Below are 19,734 nucleotides of genomic sequence, written 5' to 3' on the forward strand. Positions count from 1 at the left end.
GTTGCTGGTTCAAGGGGTTCCAACACAAATATTAATCTCTGTGAATAAAATTATAACTTCTAGTAGGAGTGGGTTAAAAATGGTATAGTGTACCATTCATAAAAACACATACTTAATGATTCTGATTTACATTCTTAAAGCAAACTTTGGAAGATCTATTTGGTGGCTATCTTGCTTGCATACTTGGGACTGAGAGGGGAAGTACTTTGTAAGGCATGCAGTGCTATACAAACCTCAGTGGCTCATTACTAGGGCTTTACAGAGTATCTGCCATGTACTCTCAAAAAATGTTTACATAGTCTATTTATATAATTCATTAAATAGGGGGGTGGGGGAACCCCAATGACAATGGTTTCTGAATCTAGTTGTACAACAGAATAAACCAAAGAGATCATCAAGAAAGTGAATCTAGGCCCTGTTCCCCAGATCCCCTGAATTTCTGTGAGCAGGACCTGGGTACTCCAATTGATGTCGATGTATGTCTTTGTTTGAAATTCCTCCTTTAAGGTATTTCTTTGTCTTATCTCCAAGTATTTTTTCTAGCAAATTAGAGAATATTTTTAGCCTTCATTTATATATTCGTAATTTTTATTTTCCTTTTTGGAAGTGTCTAACTCCTTCCAGAATACTTTTAGGTGGGTTTTTTTGTTTGTTTTTGTTTGTTTGTTTGTTTTTGTATTAATTTAGTCCTGATCCTTGTAAATCTTGAGAAGCTTTAAATATGGGTTCTTGGTCTGCTATTCAGTTCACACCATGGCAAGACGACTCCATAGCCCTTGTTTCTACTGCAAAGAATGGTGAATTTGTAGTGATTGTACTTTTCAACTTTGTATGTCATTACCAGATTAAAATTCTCTGTCTATGCTAGTGGCCTATCAGACTCCCTTTTTAGATTTTACTAATAAGAATTTTTGGTTAAGGGTAGCAGTTGAACTACGTGGAAAGTTTGGCTGGTGGACTGAAATTTGTATCTAATTTAATTTTTCCACATGCCTACATGCTGTGGAGCAACTAAAAATTTTATCTTGAGAATTCTTATCAAAGAGTAAAGTTGTGTAAGTAGGAATTTTGCAAATTTAAAATCTGTAACCCATACTTAAGTAAATTTTTATAAAGGAGCTAAATTGACCTCAAATCATCTCATTGATCTTACTATACAAAAAAGAAAAAAATGTATTTTCATGACATAACAAATTGCATGTTTTCTAATTACCATGTGAAGTTTTTGGATTTTAGAGCAAAATTAATGTTTTTACATTATTTTTAGGCTTAATGATCATGCAGTAACATCTGCCTTAAAACATTTAGTGTTTATATACTGTAGAGTTTAAGGGAAGCGATTTAACATTTCTCTACTTTTTAGTATTTACAATATTGACCTGTTCCTTGTCAAGGTCATTGTATTTGTCTAAACCTGAGGCATGGAAAAGAAACAATTAAGTGCAGTAAAGCTTGAATCATATTTGTCTTTTAAAATATTACATTAGACAGTGTAGAGGGATGACTGTGAGCAAGATGATAAGGAGTGGTACTGGAGGCCTTTTAGGAGGCATCCAAATCATTCACGCCAGAGACGATGTAGATCTGAATCAACGCAGAAAATGTGAGAATGAAGAGGAACTGGTGGAGTCCAGAAACATTAAATCCACAGGACTTGGTGATTGGTTAGTTTTTGGAGGGGTTGGAGAATTTGAGGAAAAAGACAGTCTAGGTTCACTCTTAGTGAAAATGCTCAGCCAGCGGCTAGTTATATGGATTTAAAGCCAGTAAGGCAATGGGAGCTGGATGCGGTGACTAGTGTCATCAGATTAAAGGTGGGGCTCGAAGCTGCATTTGTAGAAATTCAAAAGCAAAGTGGTAATGCAGAGCAGTTTTATCTTAAGACATAACCTTATTTTTTATCATTTCTAGGTTACTTGAGGTCACCTCAGTAGAGTTCTCATGCACTAGGAAAGGCCAGCTGATTCTTCCCAAAGTCTTCAAGGGTGGCAATATATTTGCTGTTAGCCTTAGAGAATTCTGAAACTGTATGTCAGCTTGTTTTGAGTGAATTTAGCTTGGGGTTGAGTCACATTTAAGAGAGTCATGCCTAAAACAGGGGATTCTGGTTACTCATTGGCAATGAGAATATAGTTGTTATACAGTCCAGATTACTTGTGTTGGCTCAGCCAGTGCCAAAATATGATCAGAAGGTTGCATGTTAAACGTGGGATCCTAACAAGGAAGTTAATGAGACTAGATGAATCAGTTATTTAATAATATTAAGCTGAATAGATAGCATCTCTATCTCACCAGAGGAGGCTCTTATCTCTTCAGGTGAGAAATATTTAGGGCCTGCAGACTACACTCCTTAGAACTACCTATGTGATAATGAATGCCCAGCCAAAGGGCATCTACAGTTTTAATTTGCTAGAGTCTCCACCATTCCTCCTTGTCTCCTGACTGCAGAGGACAAGTGTCAGTTCACCTACTAGAAATCAAAAATGTTAGTGTTGGAATACAACATCTTTATTTGTACCCGCTTACTTACGTGCTTCATCTGCATAAGCTATGAGGTTGTAACAGTTTACAAGTCGTCCTCTGAAGGAGAATTTTATTTCCTGGTTACTTGTGGGGAGTGGAGGGCCATCTGACTACAGTAGCCTTGTACTGACAAAAATGGATACTGATTAGATGGCTCAAAGTGAGAAGAAGATAGATGAAGAGGCTTGAGAAAGATTAAAACTCACTGCAATTAGTTTTTACAACTACCACTTAAAGCTGCTTTGACTTGCAAATCATACTGTAGGTTGGTTTCTTGGATGGGAAACCTTTGTAATTATAGCCTGTAGAAGCTGTGGACCAGGAGGAGAGAAATCTTTCCTGGGGTTGTAGGGGAGGAAGAATAATCTTCCCTTTACCCTTCTGAGTTCGTAGCCAAGACCTCTGTGGTAAAAGACAAATTAACAAGAGAAAACAAACAGACATTTCTTAACAGGTGTACCTCATGTATACATGGGGGAGACCAAGGGGAAAATAAGCAATCCATAAGATGGCTTAGGTTTCAGGATTGAATACCAGCTTAATAGGAAAAGAGGATGGAGGATCTAGGCCTCTTTGGGGAGACAGTGATTTTTAGGGAAGATGAATGAACCCTTAGAAGAATAGATGGAAGGTATGATAGTTTGTGACAAAGTCTAGGTGTAATGTGGACTTCTAGTCTCCTCTCCATTGACAAGAGTCCCTCTTCTCTGATTGATGAAACTTCTGAAGAGGGGATTTATGACAATTGAATTCCTTTCAGAGGATCTGTCCTTAGGCAGAAAAGAGAGTTTAGAGAAGGACTTCTCCTGTGTTTGTTTGCTGTTTTTCACATGCCTTTGGCTCAAAGTAATCAATATACTATATACAGGCGTATTTTGGGGTAGCACATCCTGCTACCCTTCAGGGTGATATAAGTTGGAGAAACTATGGTCAGCAGTTCACCATTGCTCGTATATTCATCTTGTTTCCTTACAATGGGGTCCCGGCTTTGGACTGGACATTGATTTACCAACAGTAAGATGTAAGACTTGATAAAGCTACTTGGTTCAATCAAGAGAAAAAAATCCTGTACGTTCTCTTTCTGTGCTCTCTCCTGAGAATACATTTCTTTCCATCCCACAGTTCTTCTTTAGGCTACTGACTTGCTTATTGATTTATCGATTTATCGATTTATTGATTTTAGGCAAGGCAACCCTTGGTTGACCTCACAGATTGCAAGGACCTGGTCAGTTTGCAATCTCTTTTTTAAAAAAAATTTCACGCCTACAGCACCCAGTCTTCCAAGCTGGTCTCCCATTCAAGTACTAACCAGGCCTGACCTTGCTTAGCTTCTGAGATCAGAAGGGAATCCGGCTTTTTCGGGGTGGCCTAGCCGTAGACAGGCTATTGGCTTTTAAATTCAGTTTCAGGGTAGCTACAGGAGAACCAGTTACAGAGTTGTTTAAAATACAGATCCCAAGATTCTGGTTTTGTGGATACAAAGGAAGGATCCAGGAGCCCGCATTTTTGAAAAACTCTCCATGCCGAGTTCAGAGGTATATTCGGATGTGGGGGACACTCTTAGAGATTACTGCCACAAAGCTACAATAGTGCCCCTTTTACTCCCTGAGTCTTTTCCTTCTAATACACTGTGCATTCCGATTTCCTGGGTGGCATTAAAACTACACACCTGCATGATTTCTCACAGGCCTGTTAGAATTGTCGACAAAAGAAGAGCCAAACCTGTACAAAAATTTTATGAGTTTATTACCGTTTATTTGAGCCAAACCAAGGACATGCCCAGAGCAAGATCTCAATGGATTGAAAAAACGTTCTGGAGAATGGTAGTTTAGTGATTCTTTTTACACATTTAGAATCCAAGGAGAAAGTGTTAAGGGAGGTTACATGAAGTTCATTGGTAGTGGATTAAGAAGGTGGGAGAAAGCAAAGTGGGGAGGAGAATTTCTGGGATCAGATAAAAAGCAAAATGGACAGACACATACTTCTTTTACATTGGTGGATATAGGACAGTTGACATTTACCAATTACAAGTAAATGGAGATGGTATGCAGGCAACAAAATAACAATGAGGAGTTTGATGTATGTGCTTTTATGAGGGTGGTTGCACCTCTTAGGGGGTCTAGAAAAGATTATTCTGGCAGTTCAAGGTATATTATCCTAGATGCATAAGAATAATGGGCATGGCTCACTTAACTTAAAGATGAATCTTTTATTAAGGAAGGTACAGGCCTGGGATATAACTACTCACCATGATCTGCCCAGTTAGGAGTTTGTGATCAGATTGTCCTGTGTGGTTACTTTTGGTCACTGAGCTTGTCAGGTCTACTGTGGAGCCCCTTTTTCATTCACAGTATTCTTGTCTTGAACAAGAATTTTTGAGAATTTTTTATAAAAATGAATCTGATAATATCCTACTACAGAGTTCCTAAAGGTGAAGCCTATAAATTCCTCATCCTTATAACACTTAGTACAGAGCCTTCCATACATTAGACTATTTATCCATATTTAGAGGATTTCATACTCAAGAATGAAAAAAGTAAAGCTTTGGTAAATAAAATTGAGTTTCTCTTTTACAAATGCTTTCTGGTATGGATGGCTACATTTACTCACTTTATCCAAGTTCAATTTTTAACCATTAATTATGATTTAGGCACTAGAAATAAGTGACTTGCATGTACTGTTTTATTTAATTTTTTCAATGATTCTGTTAATTAGGTGAAGATAGCACTATGTGGCAGTTAGTAAAGTGAAGTTCTAGAATTTTAAGAGATTTACCCAGTCACATGTGGATTTTAAATTTTGGAGCTGAAATTTGAACCCAAATTCATTTAAGTTACTGATTCTATTTTCCTTTTTTGTCATTGTTGTTCTTGGTCACTGAATATCAACGTAAAAAAACAAAAGGTCAATTCCATTTCTTATCAGTTTTTCAAAAGAAACACAGGATTTCCTAACAGTTTAATGTCCCCCTCCCTTCTTTTTCTACAGATTTTACATGATTAAATGATAGCTTTTGATTTCTTTAACCACAATTTTTAAAAAACTGTGAATCTGAGATGGAAAATCAAAAGCCATGCCACAGTTGGGAAGGTGCCGATCAAAGAATGCCTGATGAGTTTGGGAATACAACTTTTTCTACATTGCTTATAGAACATTTGAGGCCTCTCTGCTACCACTGGCTTTCTTTTTCACATGTCCCCAAATGGCGACAGGTGAGAGGCCTTGGAACTGGAAAAGAATAAGTATATGTTTCTCCCTTTTTATAAAAAAGTCCCTGTCAATTATAATACCTGCCAAGGAAAGTCATGGGTGAATCATGGTGGGGAAGTTCTGTGTGCTAACTTCTAGGAAATTACAGGATATCAGTTAGTGGTCAGCACGTTGAGAAACAGGTCCCTCTACACTGCTGTCATTTTGTTCTCAACCAATGTGAAGAACCTGATATAAATGATTTAATGTGATTATCGGAGCTCAAATAGACCTGGGTATAGATCTATGATGTGTAGTAGAGATGTAGGTAGATAATAAAAAGCAACACTTTTTATTCATTATTCTTAGTGCCACTAAGAAAACCTGTTCTATTACAGAACTGAAACTAGGAGAAATTTCTTTAACCAGAGATTTTTTTTTTTTTAATATATCGCTTTCCTACTGTGAGATTATATGTGGACTGGATACAGGTGGACATCTGTGCTGGTAACATTCGAGAAACTTATGTTGGGAAGGATATTCCCATAGTCTTCCATCATAAATCATCTGGATTTAACTGAAACCTTCAATGTAGTCAGCAGCCAAATTCTGGAGAGCAGGGATTGTGTCTAAATGATTTTTTATATCTCTAATACTGAGGATAGAAGTGGCACCTAGTAGATATTTACTAGTTGGCTCAATTTTACTGTAGGCTGTTCAACTCTGTGAGCTGCTGTTACCACCATGAACATACAGCTGCACCATTGATCCATATGCAGTATCTCTGAATACTCTGTTTAACCTACATAACCAACCTATAAGCCCTCTCTGCACCTTTAATTCTAATTTATTAATTGCTTGAACAAATGTTAGTTACTGATTCAGGTGTAGAATATGACTAGGATGACAAATAAAAAAAAAACATTTACTCAAGTTACTGTTGAGCTTTCTGGATGAATTTTTCCAGTTAAAATTCAGATTGACCTTGAATATAATAGATACAAATGAGCAGAGTTAAGACCAGTTCGGAAGTACAACTTTTGGAAAACTAAATATAACCTGAGGACTGTATATGTTTAAGTGTCTGGGAGGGGAGAAGAAGGGGGACTCACTATGAGTCAGCAACATACTGCTTTATTTTCTTAATTATTGGGCACATACTGCCAGTTAGCCACAGGAGCATAACATGTGGGAACTGCTGGGTAACATTTCCAAAATACCTAGCATTAGTCAGACACTTTTTTAGAGATCTGTGTCCACTTTGGCTGAAGGAAAATGTGGAGGATTTGTCAAAGGTCCAGATCATGGCAACTAGATGCAGAGGAGCACTGGAAAATAGGACCCATTGAAAGAGGCTGAGAAATAAGGATTAATTACTTAGTCTGATCCAAAGCAGCTGAAGGGTGATTAAATTAATGGTTTTCTGTTGCATGTCTAGTTATTATATAGATGATATAATTTTCACTATGAATATAATTAGGGAAACAGATTTATATTAGAGTTAAAGGAGATTTTTAAGGGAACATAAAGAACTTCTTGACTTTAAAAACTGTTGGGCGGTGGAAAGACTTATCAACTGGAAGTTTGAAATCACGTTCTTTACAGGATAGGAATGGAAGTGGGTAGTGCATGCCAGTTAGATGTAGGTGCAGTTGGGATACGGATTGACAAGCTTTCTAGATCCCAGTTTGTGCTGCTCATCTCACATTGTGTTTGACATTTTCAGCAAGCGAATCGGTATTCCTTTTTTGTTTCTATGTTTTCACAGTTATTACAAATGTCAAGACTTTGCTTTTAATGATTCTGTAATGCACTTCAAGCAAGTAAGCAGCTAAACCACAAATTGAAAGTTACTTCACCTGCAAATCAACTTGCTGCTCATTCTTATGTGGGCCCTTAACAATATTGTCAATTCCAACTTGCCTTTCCTTTCTTTTCAGAAAACTCTCCCTGTGCCCTCCTCGCTTGTTCTACAATGAGTGCCAAGTCTGCCATCAGCAAGGAAATTTTTGCACCTCTTGATGAAAGGATGCTGGGAGCCGTCCAAGTCAAGAGGAGGACAAAGAAAAAGATTCCTTTCTTGGCAACTGGGGGTCAAGGCGAATACTTAACTTATATCTGCCTGTCAGGTAATGAAAACCAGATATTAATATTATTTTTAAAACTTCTATTTAAAAAGAGTTAATTTTAAGGTATCTAAGAGGGTCATATAGCCAGATTCTGTACACATCTGATCTTCCACTCCTCTTTCCTGCTTTTCTGTTTCTTTTCTGAGCCTTACGTGTGACACCTCTACTTTTGAGGTTGCCTCATATGGGAAAGGGAATGAAGTTTGATTTTAATGTATTTTCTGACTCACTAAGAGCCTCTGTAAAGGGTTTGGCAGACACAGTTATTTGTCCACATTTCCTTCACTAAGACATTGACGCGAGCTATCCTCTGAGATTTTTGTTTTAGAACAATTCCTAGTGTTTGGATAATTGTCTTTACTGACAGCCCGAGTTTCATTGAATTTCTTTTTCTTAACGGTTGCCAATAATCAGTAATTTAGCTTTTCTCAAGATAAATATCGATACATTATGGAACGGGAGGAGGTAGACTGAGCTCATAGATCACCGCTTTGCCTGACAGTTGTTCCTTGTTAGGAAGAGGCATCTGTGTCTGTTAAGCTCAGAATTTTGTTGGATTATTTTTTCTTTCTTTCTGTTTGTGATTGTAGGAGATCTGTGGGGTTTACTGTGGATTTATACCAAGTTTTTTTAGATAAAACTTGGATACATTTTCCATGGAGTTATGGGTAATGCTAATCAGAATACTTTAGGCATTTGTAATGTTTCTGATATTTCTGGGCAAGAAAGGGTTAGGCTTGCCTTAATTCATCTTTTTATTTCCATCAGTGGTGGCTTGGGAATAAAACTTTATTTTTGTTTTTTGGATTCATTTTTAGATTTAAAAAAAAATAAGCATCTGATTATTTAAGTTTGTTAGAATTTGAGAGTAGAGATAACTTTTCCAAAAAGAACATGTAAAGATAATAATAAGACTATATCTTAGTATAAAATGAAATGAGAACATAGCCCTTTGGTGAGAATATTTTTTCAATAGTTAGAAGAAAGCTTTTTATTTAAATGAGTGTGAGGGAACTGACTTTGAAATACTGGTGTCTCTTTCTTAATCCTCAATAATGATTAGATTAATAAAATTCGGTTATCGTTAGAAGACATTTACATCCCTTTCCTGTGCTTGGCAGTGTCTGGCATATAATAGGGGCTCGATTGATATCTAATGCCTAAGTGAAAGAAAGAAAGAAGTAGCCTTTTCTAATACCTTCCTAGTATTTTGTTAATGAGATTCAGGTCTTGAAAATATTTTCATATTCTTAAATTTAGATTCTAGAGTTTTCGCTTGCAGCAGTAACAAATAGAAATGCATTACAATACATTTCGATTTGTGTTTGGGCTGAGCATGGACATACAGTGATTCTAATTTTATTTATTCTGTGCTCTCTTGAAGGTGGTAGTTGACAGAAAGGTGAATGGTCTTGAATCTCCTAGAGTTTTGCCTATAACTGAAAAAGAGGGCAGTTTTGCGTGCATTTGATATGTATGCTGTTGTCGGACTATTTGTGATCATGAAGTCTAGGAGAGCAATATGGGGACCGTAACTGCCGCATCTCAGTGAAATAGTATTTTCCCTGCTGGAGGAGATGATGGCATGGGATTTACTAGATAACTGAATTTCCTTTATAAATTATCAAGACCTACAGGTTTAAAGTCTGAAACCATGAGAATTGCTCTTTTGTTTCATTTTCATGAAGGAAAATCTTTTGTTCTGAAAGTCTTCATTCTTTTCAGAGATTTGAATTTTGAGTGAACAGGTTGATAAAATCGATCTGACATTTAAGCAGATGAGTTCACGGAAACTGGGGCAGGAGAAGACTAGGCAACTTTGACATCCAAGTTTTTTGCAGTTTGATTTTTCTTATAATTGAGAAAGAAGAAGCCACCTTTATTTTCCAACTTATGTGAAGCTTAGAGGCATAGCAATCACACCTCTGGTAAGGTAATATTTTAATTAAAAAGTAATTTATTAATTACTCAAATATTTATTAAGTGCTTTTTATGTGCTGGTCACTGTAGGTGCTGGGGGGGTCAATTATGAGAAAATCTCATAAAGCTTACCTTGTTTGGTATGGAAGGAGTCATAAACATTAATAAGTTACTCACTCAAATAAACATAATCATAAACTGTAAAAAGGTTAACAAGGAAAAATATAGTGATATGCAAGCATGTGCGTGGAGAATTTGGCCTGGTTGGGAGATCCCAGAGCTGCTTCACTGGTTCTGAACAGAGGGTGGTGTTGTGCAGAGAGTGTTCCAGGCAGAGGGAATGGCATCCTCATTAAAAGACTCAGCTGGATTTTGAGTTTCTCTTTTTCTCATATTCAGTCTAAGGATGACCTCTTTGTAGCTCAACTCACATAGGAGGTTATAAAGTAAAAACAGAGCCTGAGAATGACAGTCTCCTTCTAGCCATTAGTGTGAACCGCCTACACTTTCTGGGAGGCCAAGCCTTTCAGTTCTTGTGGTCTGGTTGATGAAAACCAGCTATCCATTTTGAACAGGCAAAATTTGTCTAAATTAAGGCAATATCTGCAAATGATATTTAACTACTTTTTAAGCAGCATAAAGAGTTTTGTTTTGTTTTGTTTTAAATGAAGACTATCATAGCTTTAAAAGCTTGCACATGCATGTAAGCATAGGTGTTTTATATATCCAATGTCTTTTACTAATGTTTATTTGTGTGCATATTTTTTTTCCCATTGTCTATCAGAATTTATAATCTGAGAGGTAGAGGCCTGTGATCATAAGGCTTATTATTTTCAGAGTGGGTTCTATATTCTCTGTAGAGAAAGGTGCTGGAGTAGAGAAAATAAGATGATCTTAGGGTTATTTAGCTATAATTATGTACAGAGAGAGAGAAAATCTCCAGCCTTGGAATAGAATTTGACTGTTTCTCAGTGGACTTCCCCAATAGCTCCTAAATGGTATGAAATGATTATGTGCTGACATGATTCTGTTGATTGGCACTCTTAAAGCACGGGTTTCTACCTTTTCTTCTTGGCAAGGGGCTAAAATTAAAAAGGCTGACAATACCAAGTGCTGACAAGCATGTGGAGCAATTTAAACTCTCGTACTTCGCTGATAGGATGGCAAAAATGATGTAACTGCTTTGGTAAAAAATTTGGCATTTTTAAATAAAGTCAAACATACACTTATAGGACTCAGCAACTCTGTTCCTAGTCATTTAATAGGAGCATATGTCCACATAACAGTCTTATTTATAACCAAAAATCAGATCTCAAATATCCATCTACGTGTGAATGAATAAATGTTATTTTATATCAATGCAGTACTATATTAGTCTAAGAAATAAACTACCAGTATATGCGACAACACAGGTGACATGTTGATGAATTAAAAACAGACAGAAAAGACCAAATGCTGTGTGATTCTATTTGTATGAAATTCTGGAATGGACAAAACTTAAGCTACAGTGACAGAAAGCCCATTAGTGTTTGCCAGGGATTGGAGTTGGGGACTGAATTGCAAAGGGGTGTGTGAGGGATTTTTGCAATGGCTTAAGTATTCTGTATGTTGACTGTGGTGATGGTTACTTAGGTGTATATATTTTCCAAAATAAATTTTTAAAATAGGTACATCTTATTATACATAAATATATCTCAATAAAATTGAATTTTTAATAATATCTTACAGAGACACTAGTGGGTTGATCATAAAAATTTATTGACCTTCTTATTTCCATCTGCCTTGTAAGGCGGGCAGAAACTAGCCCTTTCCTTTATAGGTATGGAAAGTTATACATGAGGGTCATTTTGAACCCTCAAGCAGCAGCTGCAGTGCATGTAAACCTGTGCTTGCATCTATGTGATCTGTGTGTCAGTGTATTCTAAGTTCTTTGAAGCTAAGTATAAACACAAAAGATGCTGAAATGGAAGATGATATTTAACTTATGGCTTATGACATACCTGACTGTAGTGTATAGCTTAGAACTGTTAACCCTGAAATTCAGAGTGTAAAGCCCTGCCCACAGCTTCGTTGTCTTCTCCATGATATTTAGGTCTATAAAACTAAACTAGATACATGCTAAGAAGTTAAAATCAGTTTATTATCAGAGGCCAATTACCTATAAAACATTCTGTAATTTCATATTCAAAATCTATTCGATCCTGTTTAATTCAGTATGTGCAATGCTAGCCTTCATGGGCATAAACGGATTTTAAAAATCTTTCCTTGGCTGCTACTCACTGTCCCTATAGAAGGAGCATGAAATAACTTTAATTTCTGTAACTGATACGTTCTTTTTCATATTTTGTTGAAACAAAATCTTAATCTTGTCAAAATGGTTTTGGATTTGTAGAGAACAAAATTTCCTTATTTAAAAAAGTTTTGAATGCTCTTTGATGAAATAATTTATGTAAATGGATACCGATGGGAGATGATGATGTAGATTAGGAGCCTAGAACCTCGCAATACTGTTCTTTCTCTCAGTGGTTGCCAACCCTAGGTGTTCCTTAGAATAACCTCTAGAACATTTCAAAATACAGTTGGCCCAGTACCACCTGGGTCCTACTAGGTATGCACCACCAGGGTAGTAGGGAAATTTACCTGTATTTTGAGTGTTATACTGAAGCTAAAATTGAGAAGTTTCACTCTCTTGGAGAGTTACACTCTGGGTCGTCTTATTGGGACACTTGATACGATGATATATTTTTGGTACTCAGTTCTATCAAAGAATACTTCTTAGTCTCTTTCTTATTGACTGATCATGGCCAAACCTCTGAATTTTTCTGGGCTTCAGTTAATTCAGTTGACAAGTTCAAAAGTTTCTTTGGGCTCTGAGTTCTAGGATTCTGAATTCCTTTGGAAGTTTTATACCAGACTTTATTCTTATTCTACACATGTCATGTAGGGAGAAATCTAAGTTATTAATAATACAAATTGGTGTTTAAAACATTTATAAGGGTTTGAGAACATTCATTACTATGTTATTGGAAGTAGGGTAACCAAAGTTAATTCTCAGCTATCTAGCTTAAGAAAGAAATTGTTTTTATCCACTTTCTAATTCAGACTGGATCTCATCTCAAAGTCTATCAATAATAGAAGAGAGAGAAACAAAGAATACAAGATAGATGAAATTTCACCTTGATAGGAATGGTTTATTCAGGAGTGGTGAGTTGACTATCCAAGAGTTTTTATCCAGGAAAATGAAGAAATCCACACTGAACTCAGAGATTTACAAAAGTCTTAGCAGTGAAAGAAGAAATACAAAACAGTAATGATATATATTTGCTGTTCTTTATCATAGAAGTAGTAAATATTGCTGAAAATATGGATTTTTCAGAAAATTATGTAGAATAAAGTAAAAATAATTCATCTTATGTAGATTATACTATTTGTGTTAATTCCAGTTAATCCTCTCAACATCCCTGACAGTTAGGGTGGAATGCTCTTCATTTAACCAATGAGTGTTAAATGAAGATGGTGAGTGCTCATCAGAGAGGTCATGACATCCCAGAGTCACCGTTCTGGAAGTGACAGACTCAGAAATCCACCCAGTCTTTGTGACCCCAGAGGCCATGCCTATACTGCCATAGCGCCTCATTTCTTCTGACTCTGGTCAAGAAGGCAGTGTGCTGTAGAGGGGGCCATGTTTTAAGGAGCAGAATTTTCCCTAACATTTCAAAATTGGTAAAGATATTGAACAGTTTTGAACAATAGTACTATCTTTCTATCTCATTCATGAGGTTATTGATTAATAGACTGTCCTGCATTTGGAATACAATGTAAATCAGGGTAAGCCCTTTCTTTATCCCTTAATATGGAGATTGATATGTAAATCCAGCCATAAAACTTTAAGTAGCTCTAGAAGACAATGCAATAAAAAGCAAAGTTATTTCCAGTGCCTTGATTATATGATCCTTTCTGCATTCTTTTTTATTTTATAGAAATATAATATTCTCTAGTTTACTCTATATTGAAAATTTGGCTCTTTTGTGATATGTGCATAGACACTTTTGATTAAAACATGTATAACAACAATAATCCTTGGTTATGGGAAGGTAAAAGGGGAGAGAGTTTTCTTCTGACATGTGATCTGCCCACTAGATTTTTTCATGAGGTGTCATTTATAAATAACCTTCAGTGAAGCATTGCCATGCACCCATTACATGCTTCAGTGTTCAATAAGATTAGGGTGGCACCAACCCCCTTTGAATTAATAATTATAATAGTAATGGTGTTTATTAAGTTTCTATATCAGGCATGGTTCTATGCCCTTTATGTATATTAACTCGATTTTTACAACAATGTTATGAGATAGATAACAGTACTGTCCTTATTTTGTACATGAGGATACTGAGCGTACAGAAGTAAATTAGGTCACCCAAGGTCATCAACTTGCGAGTTACAAAACAGGGATTTGACCTCAGGTAGTTTGATTCTAGGTCTATTCCGTTAGCCACTATGCTCACGATCTCTCTCTCTGTCTCTCTCTCTGTCTCTCTTTCTGTCTCCCTCCCTCTGTCTCCCTTCCCCCCTCCCCTCTCTCTCTCTCTCTCACTCTCTCATTATGTGAGAGAGGACTTCCCAAACCAAACATCTTGTTTTGCCTTCCCTCACACCACTTTAGTGATAATCATATCTCTGTAGTACTCTGCTTTCCTAGGTGTTTAATTGCTTTTGGTCACAATCTTCTACACCAATAACTGCACTGTTAAGAAAGCCACATGTTAGAATGATAGTGTCAGGGATGTATCTGAGTCAGAGAAAATTGATTCCTCAAGGGGATTCTGAGGGATTCCTGAGAGGGACACTGCCATATATGAACCTGTTCAGTTGTGTAACAGAAAAAAGTATATGCCTTAAATTTATTTTAGAGTTTCCTTGGGGGTTCTCGATCACTTTCTGTGAGAACTGGTAGAAGTAATATTTGTCTTTTCTAAAAGCCTTGCTAGGAGAGTCCAAAAATGGATGACTAAGTACTTAACAGATATTATCTCATTTAATCCTCACAACAGCCTTGTGAGTGGCTTCTGTTGTTGTTTCTACTTTACAGAGGAAATAGCCAAAGCTTAAAGTGGGTAAGTACACTGCCCAGGATCAGGTGGCTGGATGGCAACAGAGCTGCGACTCACTTCTGGATTCATCTCGCTCCCAAGTATGCACTCCTTTAAATTTTTTTCTAGGACAGGGCGACATCCCAGAAACAGAACTCTCCCCTTCCTTAAAAACAATGTGACAGCATTCTTTGAGCAAAGCATTTTAATCTCTGAGGATTTAGAGGATATGCTGTCGACCACTTCAGCTTTTCTAGTGGTTGAGCACGCCAACACAGTTTTCTTTTTCCATTCTCTCGTGTGTGCGTTCCAATACTAAAACCAGATGGAAACATGGGAAAACTCTTAACAGAGGCCGGTGCCAAAACATTTCATTTAAAAAGGAAACTCCATCTGTGTGCTCTCCCACCACACAGGCCACTGTTAAGAACAAGAATTTGACAGCTGACTCACTTATGTTGGTTTTGACTAGTTTTGACTGATTGCAAAGGTAGAGCAAGTGGTGGTTAGGGGGCTTGCAAACGAAAGCAGCTCTCCTTCTGGCACGTGGCTGGCGAGACGCTGTGTACCTGGCAGCCTTCCTCAACAGCAGCCGAGCAGGAAAGCAGGGTTTTATTCCATGCAGATGCATTCTTTGCTGGTGGTGATTTTCTGAGTCACCACTTGTAGAAGTTAGTGCTCTTCGCTGCTGTACTTCGAGTTGAACAGCATCAGCTTTTCATCTGTCAGTATATTGTAGTCAGAGGCACCTGAGGATGCCATGAATTCCTCTTGCTCCCTGTGTTCTTCTAACCAAACTACATAGAACACAGGCTTAGGCATAAGACTGACTTAGGGTAAGATACTGGCTGTATTCGTTCTGAGCCTCAGTTTTCTCATCTATAAAATGGAACTATCTATATCCCAATGGCTGAACCGTGTGTATGTGGAAGGCCTGATTTATAGCAGGTCCTCAGCTTTATGAGCAATGTTATTATCTTGTCATTAAATGGGACATCCACTGGTTCTTGTCATATAAAGATAATTCCTCTACAGTTTTAAAAAACGTATTAATGTATGTCCATGACAGGATTTGTCTTGGGGTTTTCCTACTTCCCTTTCCATACTTTTTTTCCCCTTCCCCTCTCAAGTTTGCTCTCTCCTCCCCTCTGCGTCCCACCCCTGCTGGGGATTTTAAGGTCATTCTGACACCAGATCTCTAACCCACGATTCTCTTAATTCTCTATGTTCCAAAATTATTTTCCCCCACCCCCAAACTAGAATACTAGTGGACATCACACAACTATTGTTTCTGAGAATCTGCAGATTTCCACTCTGATCTAATGAATATTTGCACATCGCTGGCGTATCATGCCTTGCTGGGTGTAGTGGATGCTGAAGTCCTTGTGTTCTTTATCCAACTGCATGGAGAGTTAGATTGGGCTTAGTCAGTTGAGTTCCTGTCTCTGAAATGAGAGATGTTATTTTCCTACACCTGTCCTCACTGGAGCAAAAGAAAAATTGAAACAAAATAAAACAAAATATTCTCTGAGGTCAGTCAAGTGCACTGTTAAGCAAATAGCAGAGTTGGGAGAGGCTGCTACAAACACCTGTGGACCCGGCTTTTCAGACCAGATCAGGTTCTTGTTTGCCCAACTCTTTCCTGTTCCCCTTCATTTTGAGAGAAAGAATTAATACGAAGATATTTCCATTCCGGCTACAGTCATGCTAAACCATATGCAGAATTTTCCAGAAGGAACTATACATGACAACCGGGACAGCCAGGTTGCCAGTTGTCCAGTCTCGTGAAGAATAGGTGACCAGTTAGTTAGTCACTGTGCTCTGAACTTGATCACACTTCTCTTCTGGTCTCCCATGTCATCTCCTTAATAGCACTTAGCATTGCCAGGTTGTATTTGTCACTTTGCTTTCTGTTTACCTCACCAGGCTGCCAGCCCCTAGAGGATAGGGACATGTGGCAGACACTTCTCCATCCCTGTGGAACAGATGAAGCACCTGGGGGAAATCGGTCAAATCTTATTCCTGCTCAGACAGCTTGGGCTCACTTTCTGGGTTGCAGCTCTGAGCTGTGAGTTCACACATTCACCCTGGATCACATGAGCTGGAGCTTCGTTTGGCTTTTTTTTTTTTTTTTTTTTTAACTTGCTGTTATTCATACTAAATTGCTGCTGGGCAGTCTTTTAATTCCCTTGGAATTCATCGGGTTACTGAGCAGGGGTTTTTATTCTACCTTAAAGGCCCAGTTATGAGAAAAAATTGAAGATTTCTTCAAGTTATTCAAACTTTTAAAATCATCCAAAATGAGCAATTTATAAATGTTTCCATTGTAACCTACAGCGGGAAGCTGTTATCTCAAATTTTTGAAGTAGCTGAGTGTTTCTCCTGAAGAAAGAGTTTATATTGTGGAGGGATAAATGATCATTTAATGGACATTCAATATATAGAAATTTTCCCTGAATGCTCTTTTCTCACAGTAATTATTTGTCAGTTCTACATTTCCTTAAAGAGAGCTTTCAAGGGAAACATAGAAATGATTTTTATAAAAAATTTATCTGAGGAAATTCCTACTGTCCTCCCTTCAAGACACACACACCCATACCATTTAATACAAATTATTTTGTATCCACCACATGCGGGTCCCATGTGGCTCACTTTTGGACTTCACACCCTAATACATTTTGATGTCTATATCAGTTTAACAAATTATGTTGCTCTGAGAAGCCCAGAGGGGCTTGGCAAGTAGATTTGAGGTGGCAAGAATAGACCTGGCCTTGATTCCTTGAGATCTAAGTTTCCATTTTCATAAAAGGAAGCAGTGGAATGGAGAGCTGCCCTTTTTGATTTTCCAGTGAATATGAGTAAGCAGCAGTTATATAAATTTTTTTTTCATCTTGTTCGAATCCTTTCTATCTGTGAATAGGTAAGAGTCAACTTTGTTTTGGGGTCCCTGAATTTTTATTTTTCTCCCTATAAATATATGTGTGTTCTTTATCAAAAACATAGAAAGAGCCACAAAAAAAGGGGAAAATCATGTAAAAATTGTGACTTTGGCTTTTAGCTTTTTAATACTCTTCACCATTTATAATATTTTAGGTGTAATTTTGTTCTCTTTTTAATTTTACATGATAATGAAAAAATTTATTTTTTATACTCATCTACTATTGGATTTTTTCTTTCAATTTTCACAGTGAGAAATAAGGAATTTGGTCTTGCTTTAAAAAAATTACATATATATATTATATATGTACGTGTGTGTGTGTATATATATGTGTGTGTGTATGTGTGTGTGTGTGTGTATGTGTGTGTGTGTGTGATATACCTTACAGATGAGAAAATTGAAAAGCACAGATAACCTGTTAGAGGAAACATCCACATTGCTAGTGAGTGGTCAAATGAAACTGGAACCCTGAGTGTTCTGTGCTCTGCACAGCGCTCTGCCATGGACCAAAATGAGCTCATTTGAAAACCCGCATCAGCCAGAACTCCTTAAAAGTAAAATATTCTGTTGTACTTTGTCTGCTTAACAACTGGTTAACCATCCCCATGACATTTAACATTGTTCTCGATCAAATTCTATTTGAGGTACATGTGAAGCCTGCTCTCTTTAGGGTTAGGGCATTATTTGATTTCCATATGCATTTCCAGGTGCACATAAGTTGTGCGTGCGCGCACACAGAGAAAGAAAGGAAGAAGGTATGTGTCTTCTAGAGTCAGCCTTAATGCTTCTCAAAAGAGACAGCTTTTTACTTTTTTGTCTGATTACCTCAACAAGTTCATCAGACATCTTCTATCGTATTGTTGTTAGATGTGGAATAGTGGAAGTGGTAAATGTTAACCAAACATGCATGCTTTTTTTCCCTAGGTCAATACATTTAATTAATGATTCACATCTGACATTATATCAGATCCATCACTGGACCCATGGAGCAAATAGAGTGAAGGAAATAAACTTTTTAGGAATTTAATTTTAGAATTTTAGATTTTTATATCCAACAGAATCCTTAGTCATCCTCAAATCAAACACTAATGTTTACATGAAAAAATGAGCCCCAGAGGGGTTAGGTGGCTTGCTCAACAACTCAGAACTACTATAATCAGGCAAAAGAAGGGGGAAAAAAATGCTCAAGATCTTCTTGCCAGTTTGGTTTTTGACCTTGAAAATGATTCTGGTTGAAGTAGGATTAGGCGACAAAGAGAAGGGATTAGTAGCTAAACTGAATTGGAGGATGTATCTGTGCCATTCCTTTTCACAACAGTGTTTGGAAACAACTTGTACCACTCACTCCTGGGAAGAGCCTGTCAGCTGCCAATCAAGGAGGTGGCTATGTCTTTTCTAGGGCCTTGCTGTTGAAAGAAACTGAGCATGGATTCAGCTGTAAAGGCCAAGTTGCAGGTTTATCCCACTTCTCTGTCACTTCCTTCTTGGCATAGGGACCCATAATGCAGACAGTGCCCAGCGATAGTATTTTGGAGAGGAAAGGCCAAAATGCTATTGTCTCTAAAGGTGATATACCGCTCGATGCTTTGGGTTAAAAGAAAACATTAGAATTTCTGTTTAAAATATAATTGCCTTCGAATTTATATATTTCATGTGTGCTTTATAATTGCCATGATATTTTAGAGCAGTAGTCTAACTATATAATTTACAAAAATGCATATATTGGCAGTTAATATTCATACATTTTTTATTGAGGGCATGCATAGTCAAAAGTGGTTGGAGAGCCCCAGCTAGAGACCTGGAAGATGGAAACTTTTGCTATAGTAATAACTATGGCCGGTGGACTGTATTCTACTGTTGTAAAATCTCTGGCCTTTAGAGGTAGTTATGCAAAGTAGGGGCCATGTAACTGCCCTTTGGAATCAGCCTCTGCTCCCACTCTCAT

General features: G+C 37.3%; 1 protein-coding gene across 1 annotated transcript in view; it reads left to right on the plus strand.

The window, feature by feature from the left end:
- STXBP6 (syntaxin binding protein 6) overlaps positions 1 to 19,734 on the plus strand; it is a 232,044-nt gene that overhangs the window by 65,373 nt on the left and 146,937 nt on the right. The window contains 1 exon segment of the mRNA XM_016150297.2: positions 7,653 to 7,841. Within this exon segment, the coding sequence (XP_016005783.2) occupies positions 7,653 to 7,841 (189 nt within the window).

This window comes from Rousettus aegyptiacus, unplaced genomic scaffold, assembly GCF_014176215.1.
Source record: "Rousettus aegyptiacus isolate mRouAeg1 unplaced genomic scaffold, mRouAeg1.p scaffold_m13_p_3, whole genome shotgun sequence".
Classification (NCBI taxonomy): Eukaryota; Metazoa; Chordata; class Mammalia; order Chiroptera; family Pteropodidae; genus Rousettus; species Rousettus aegyptiacus.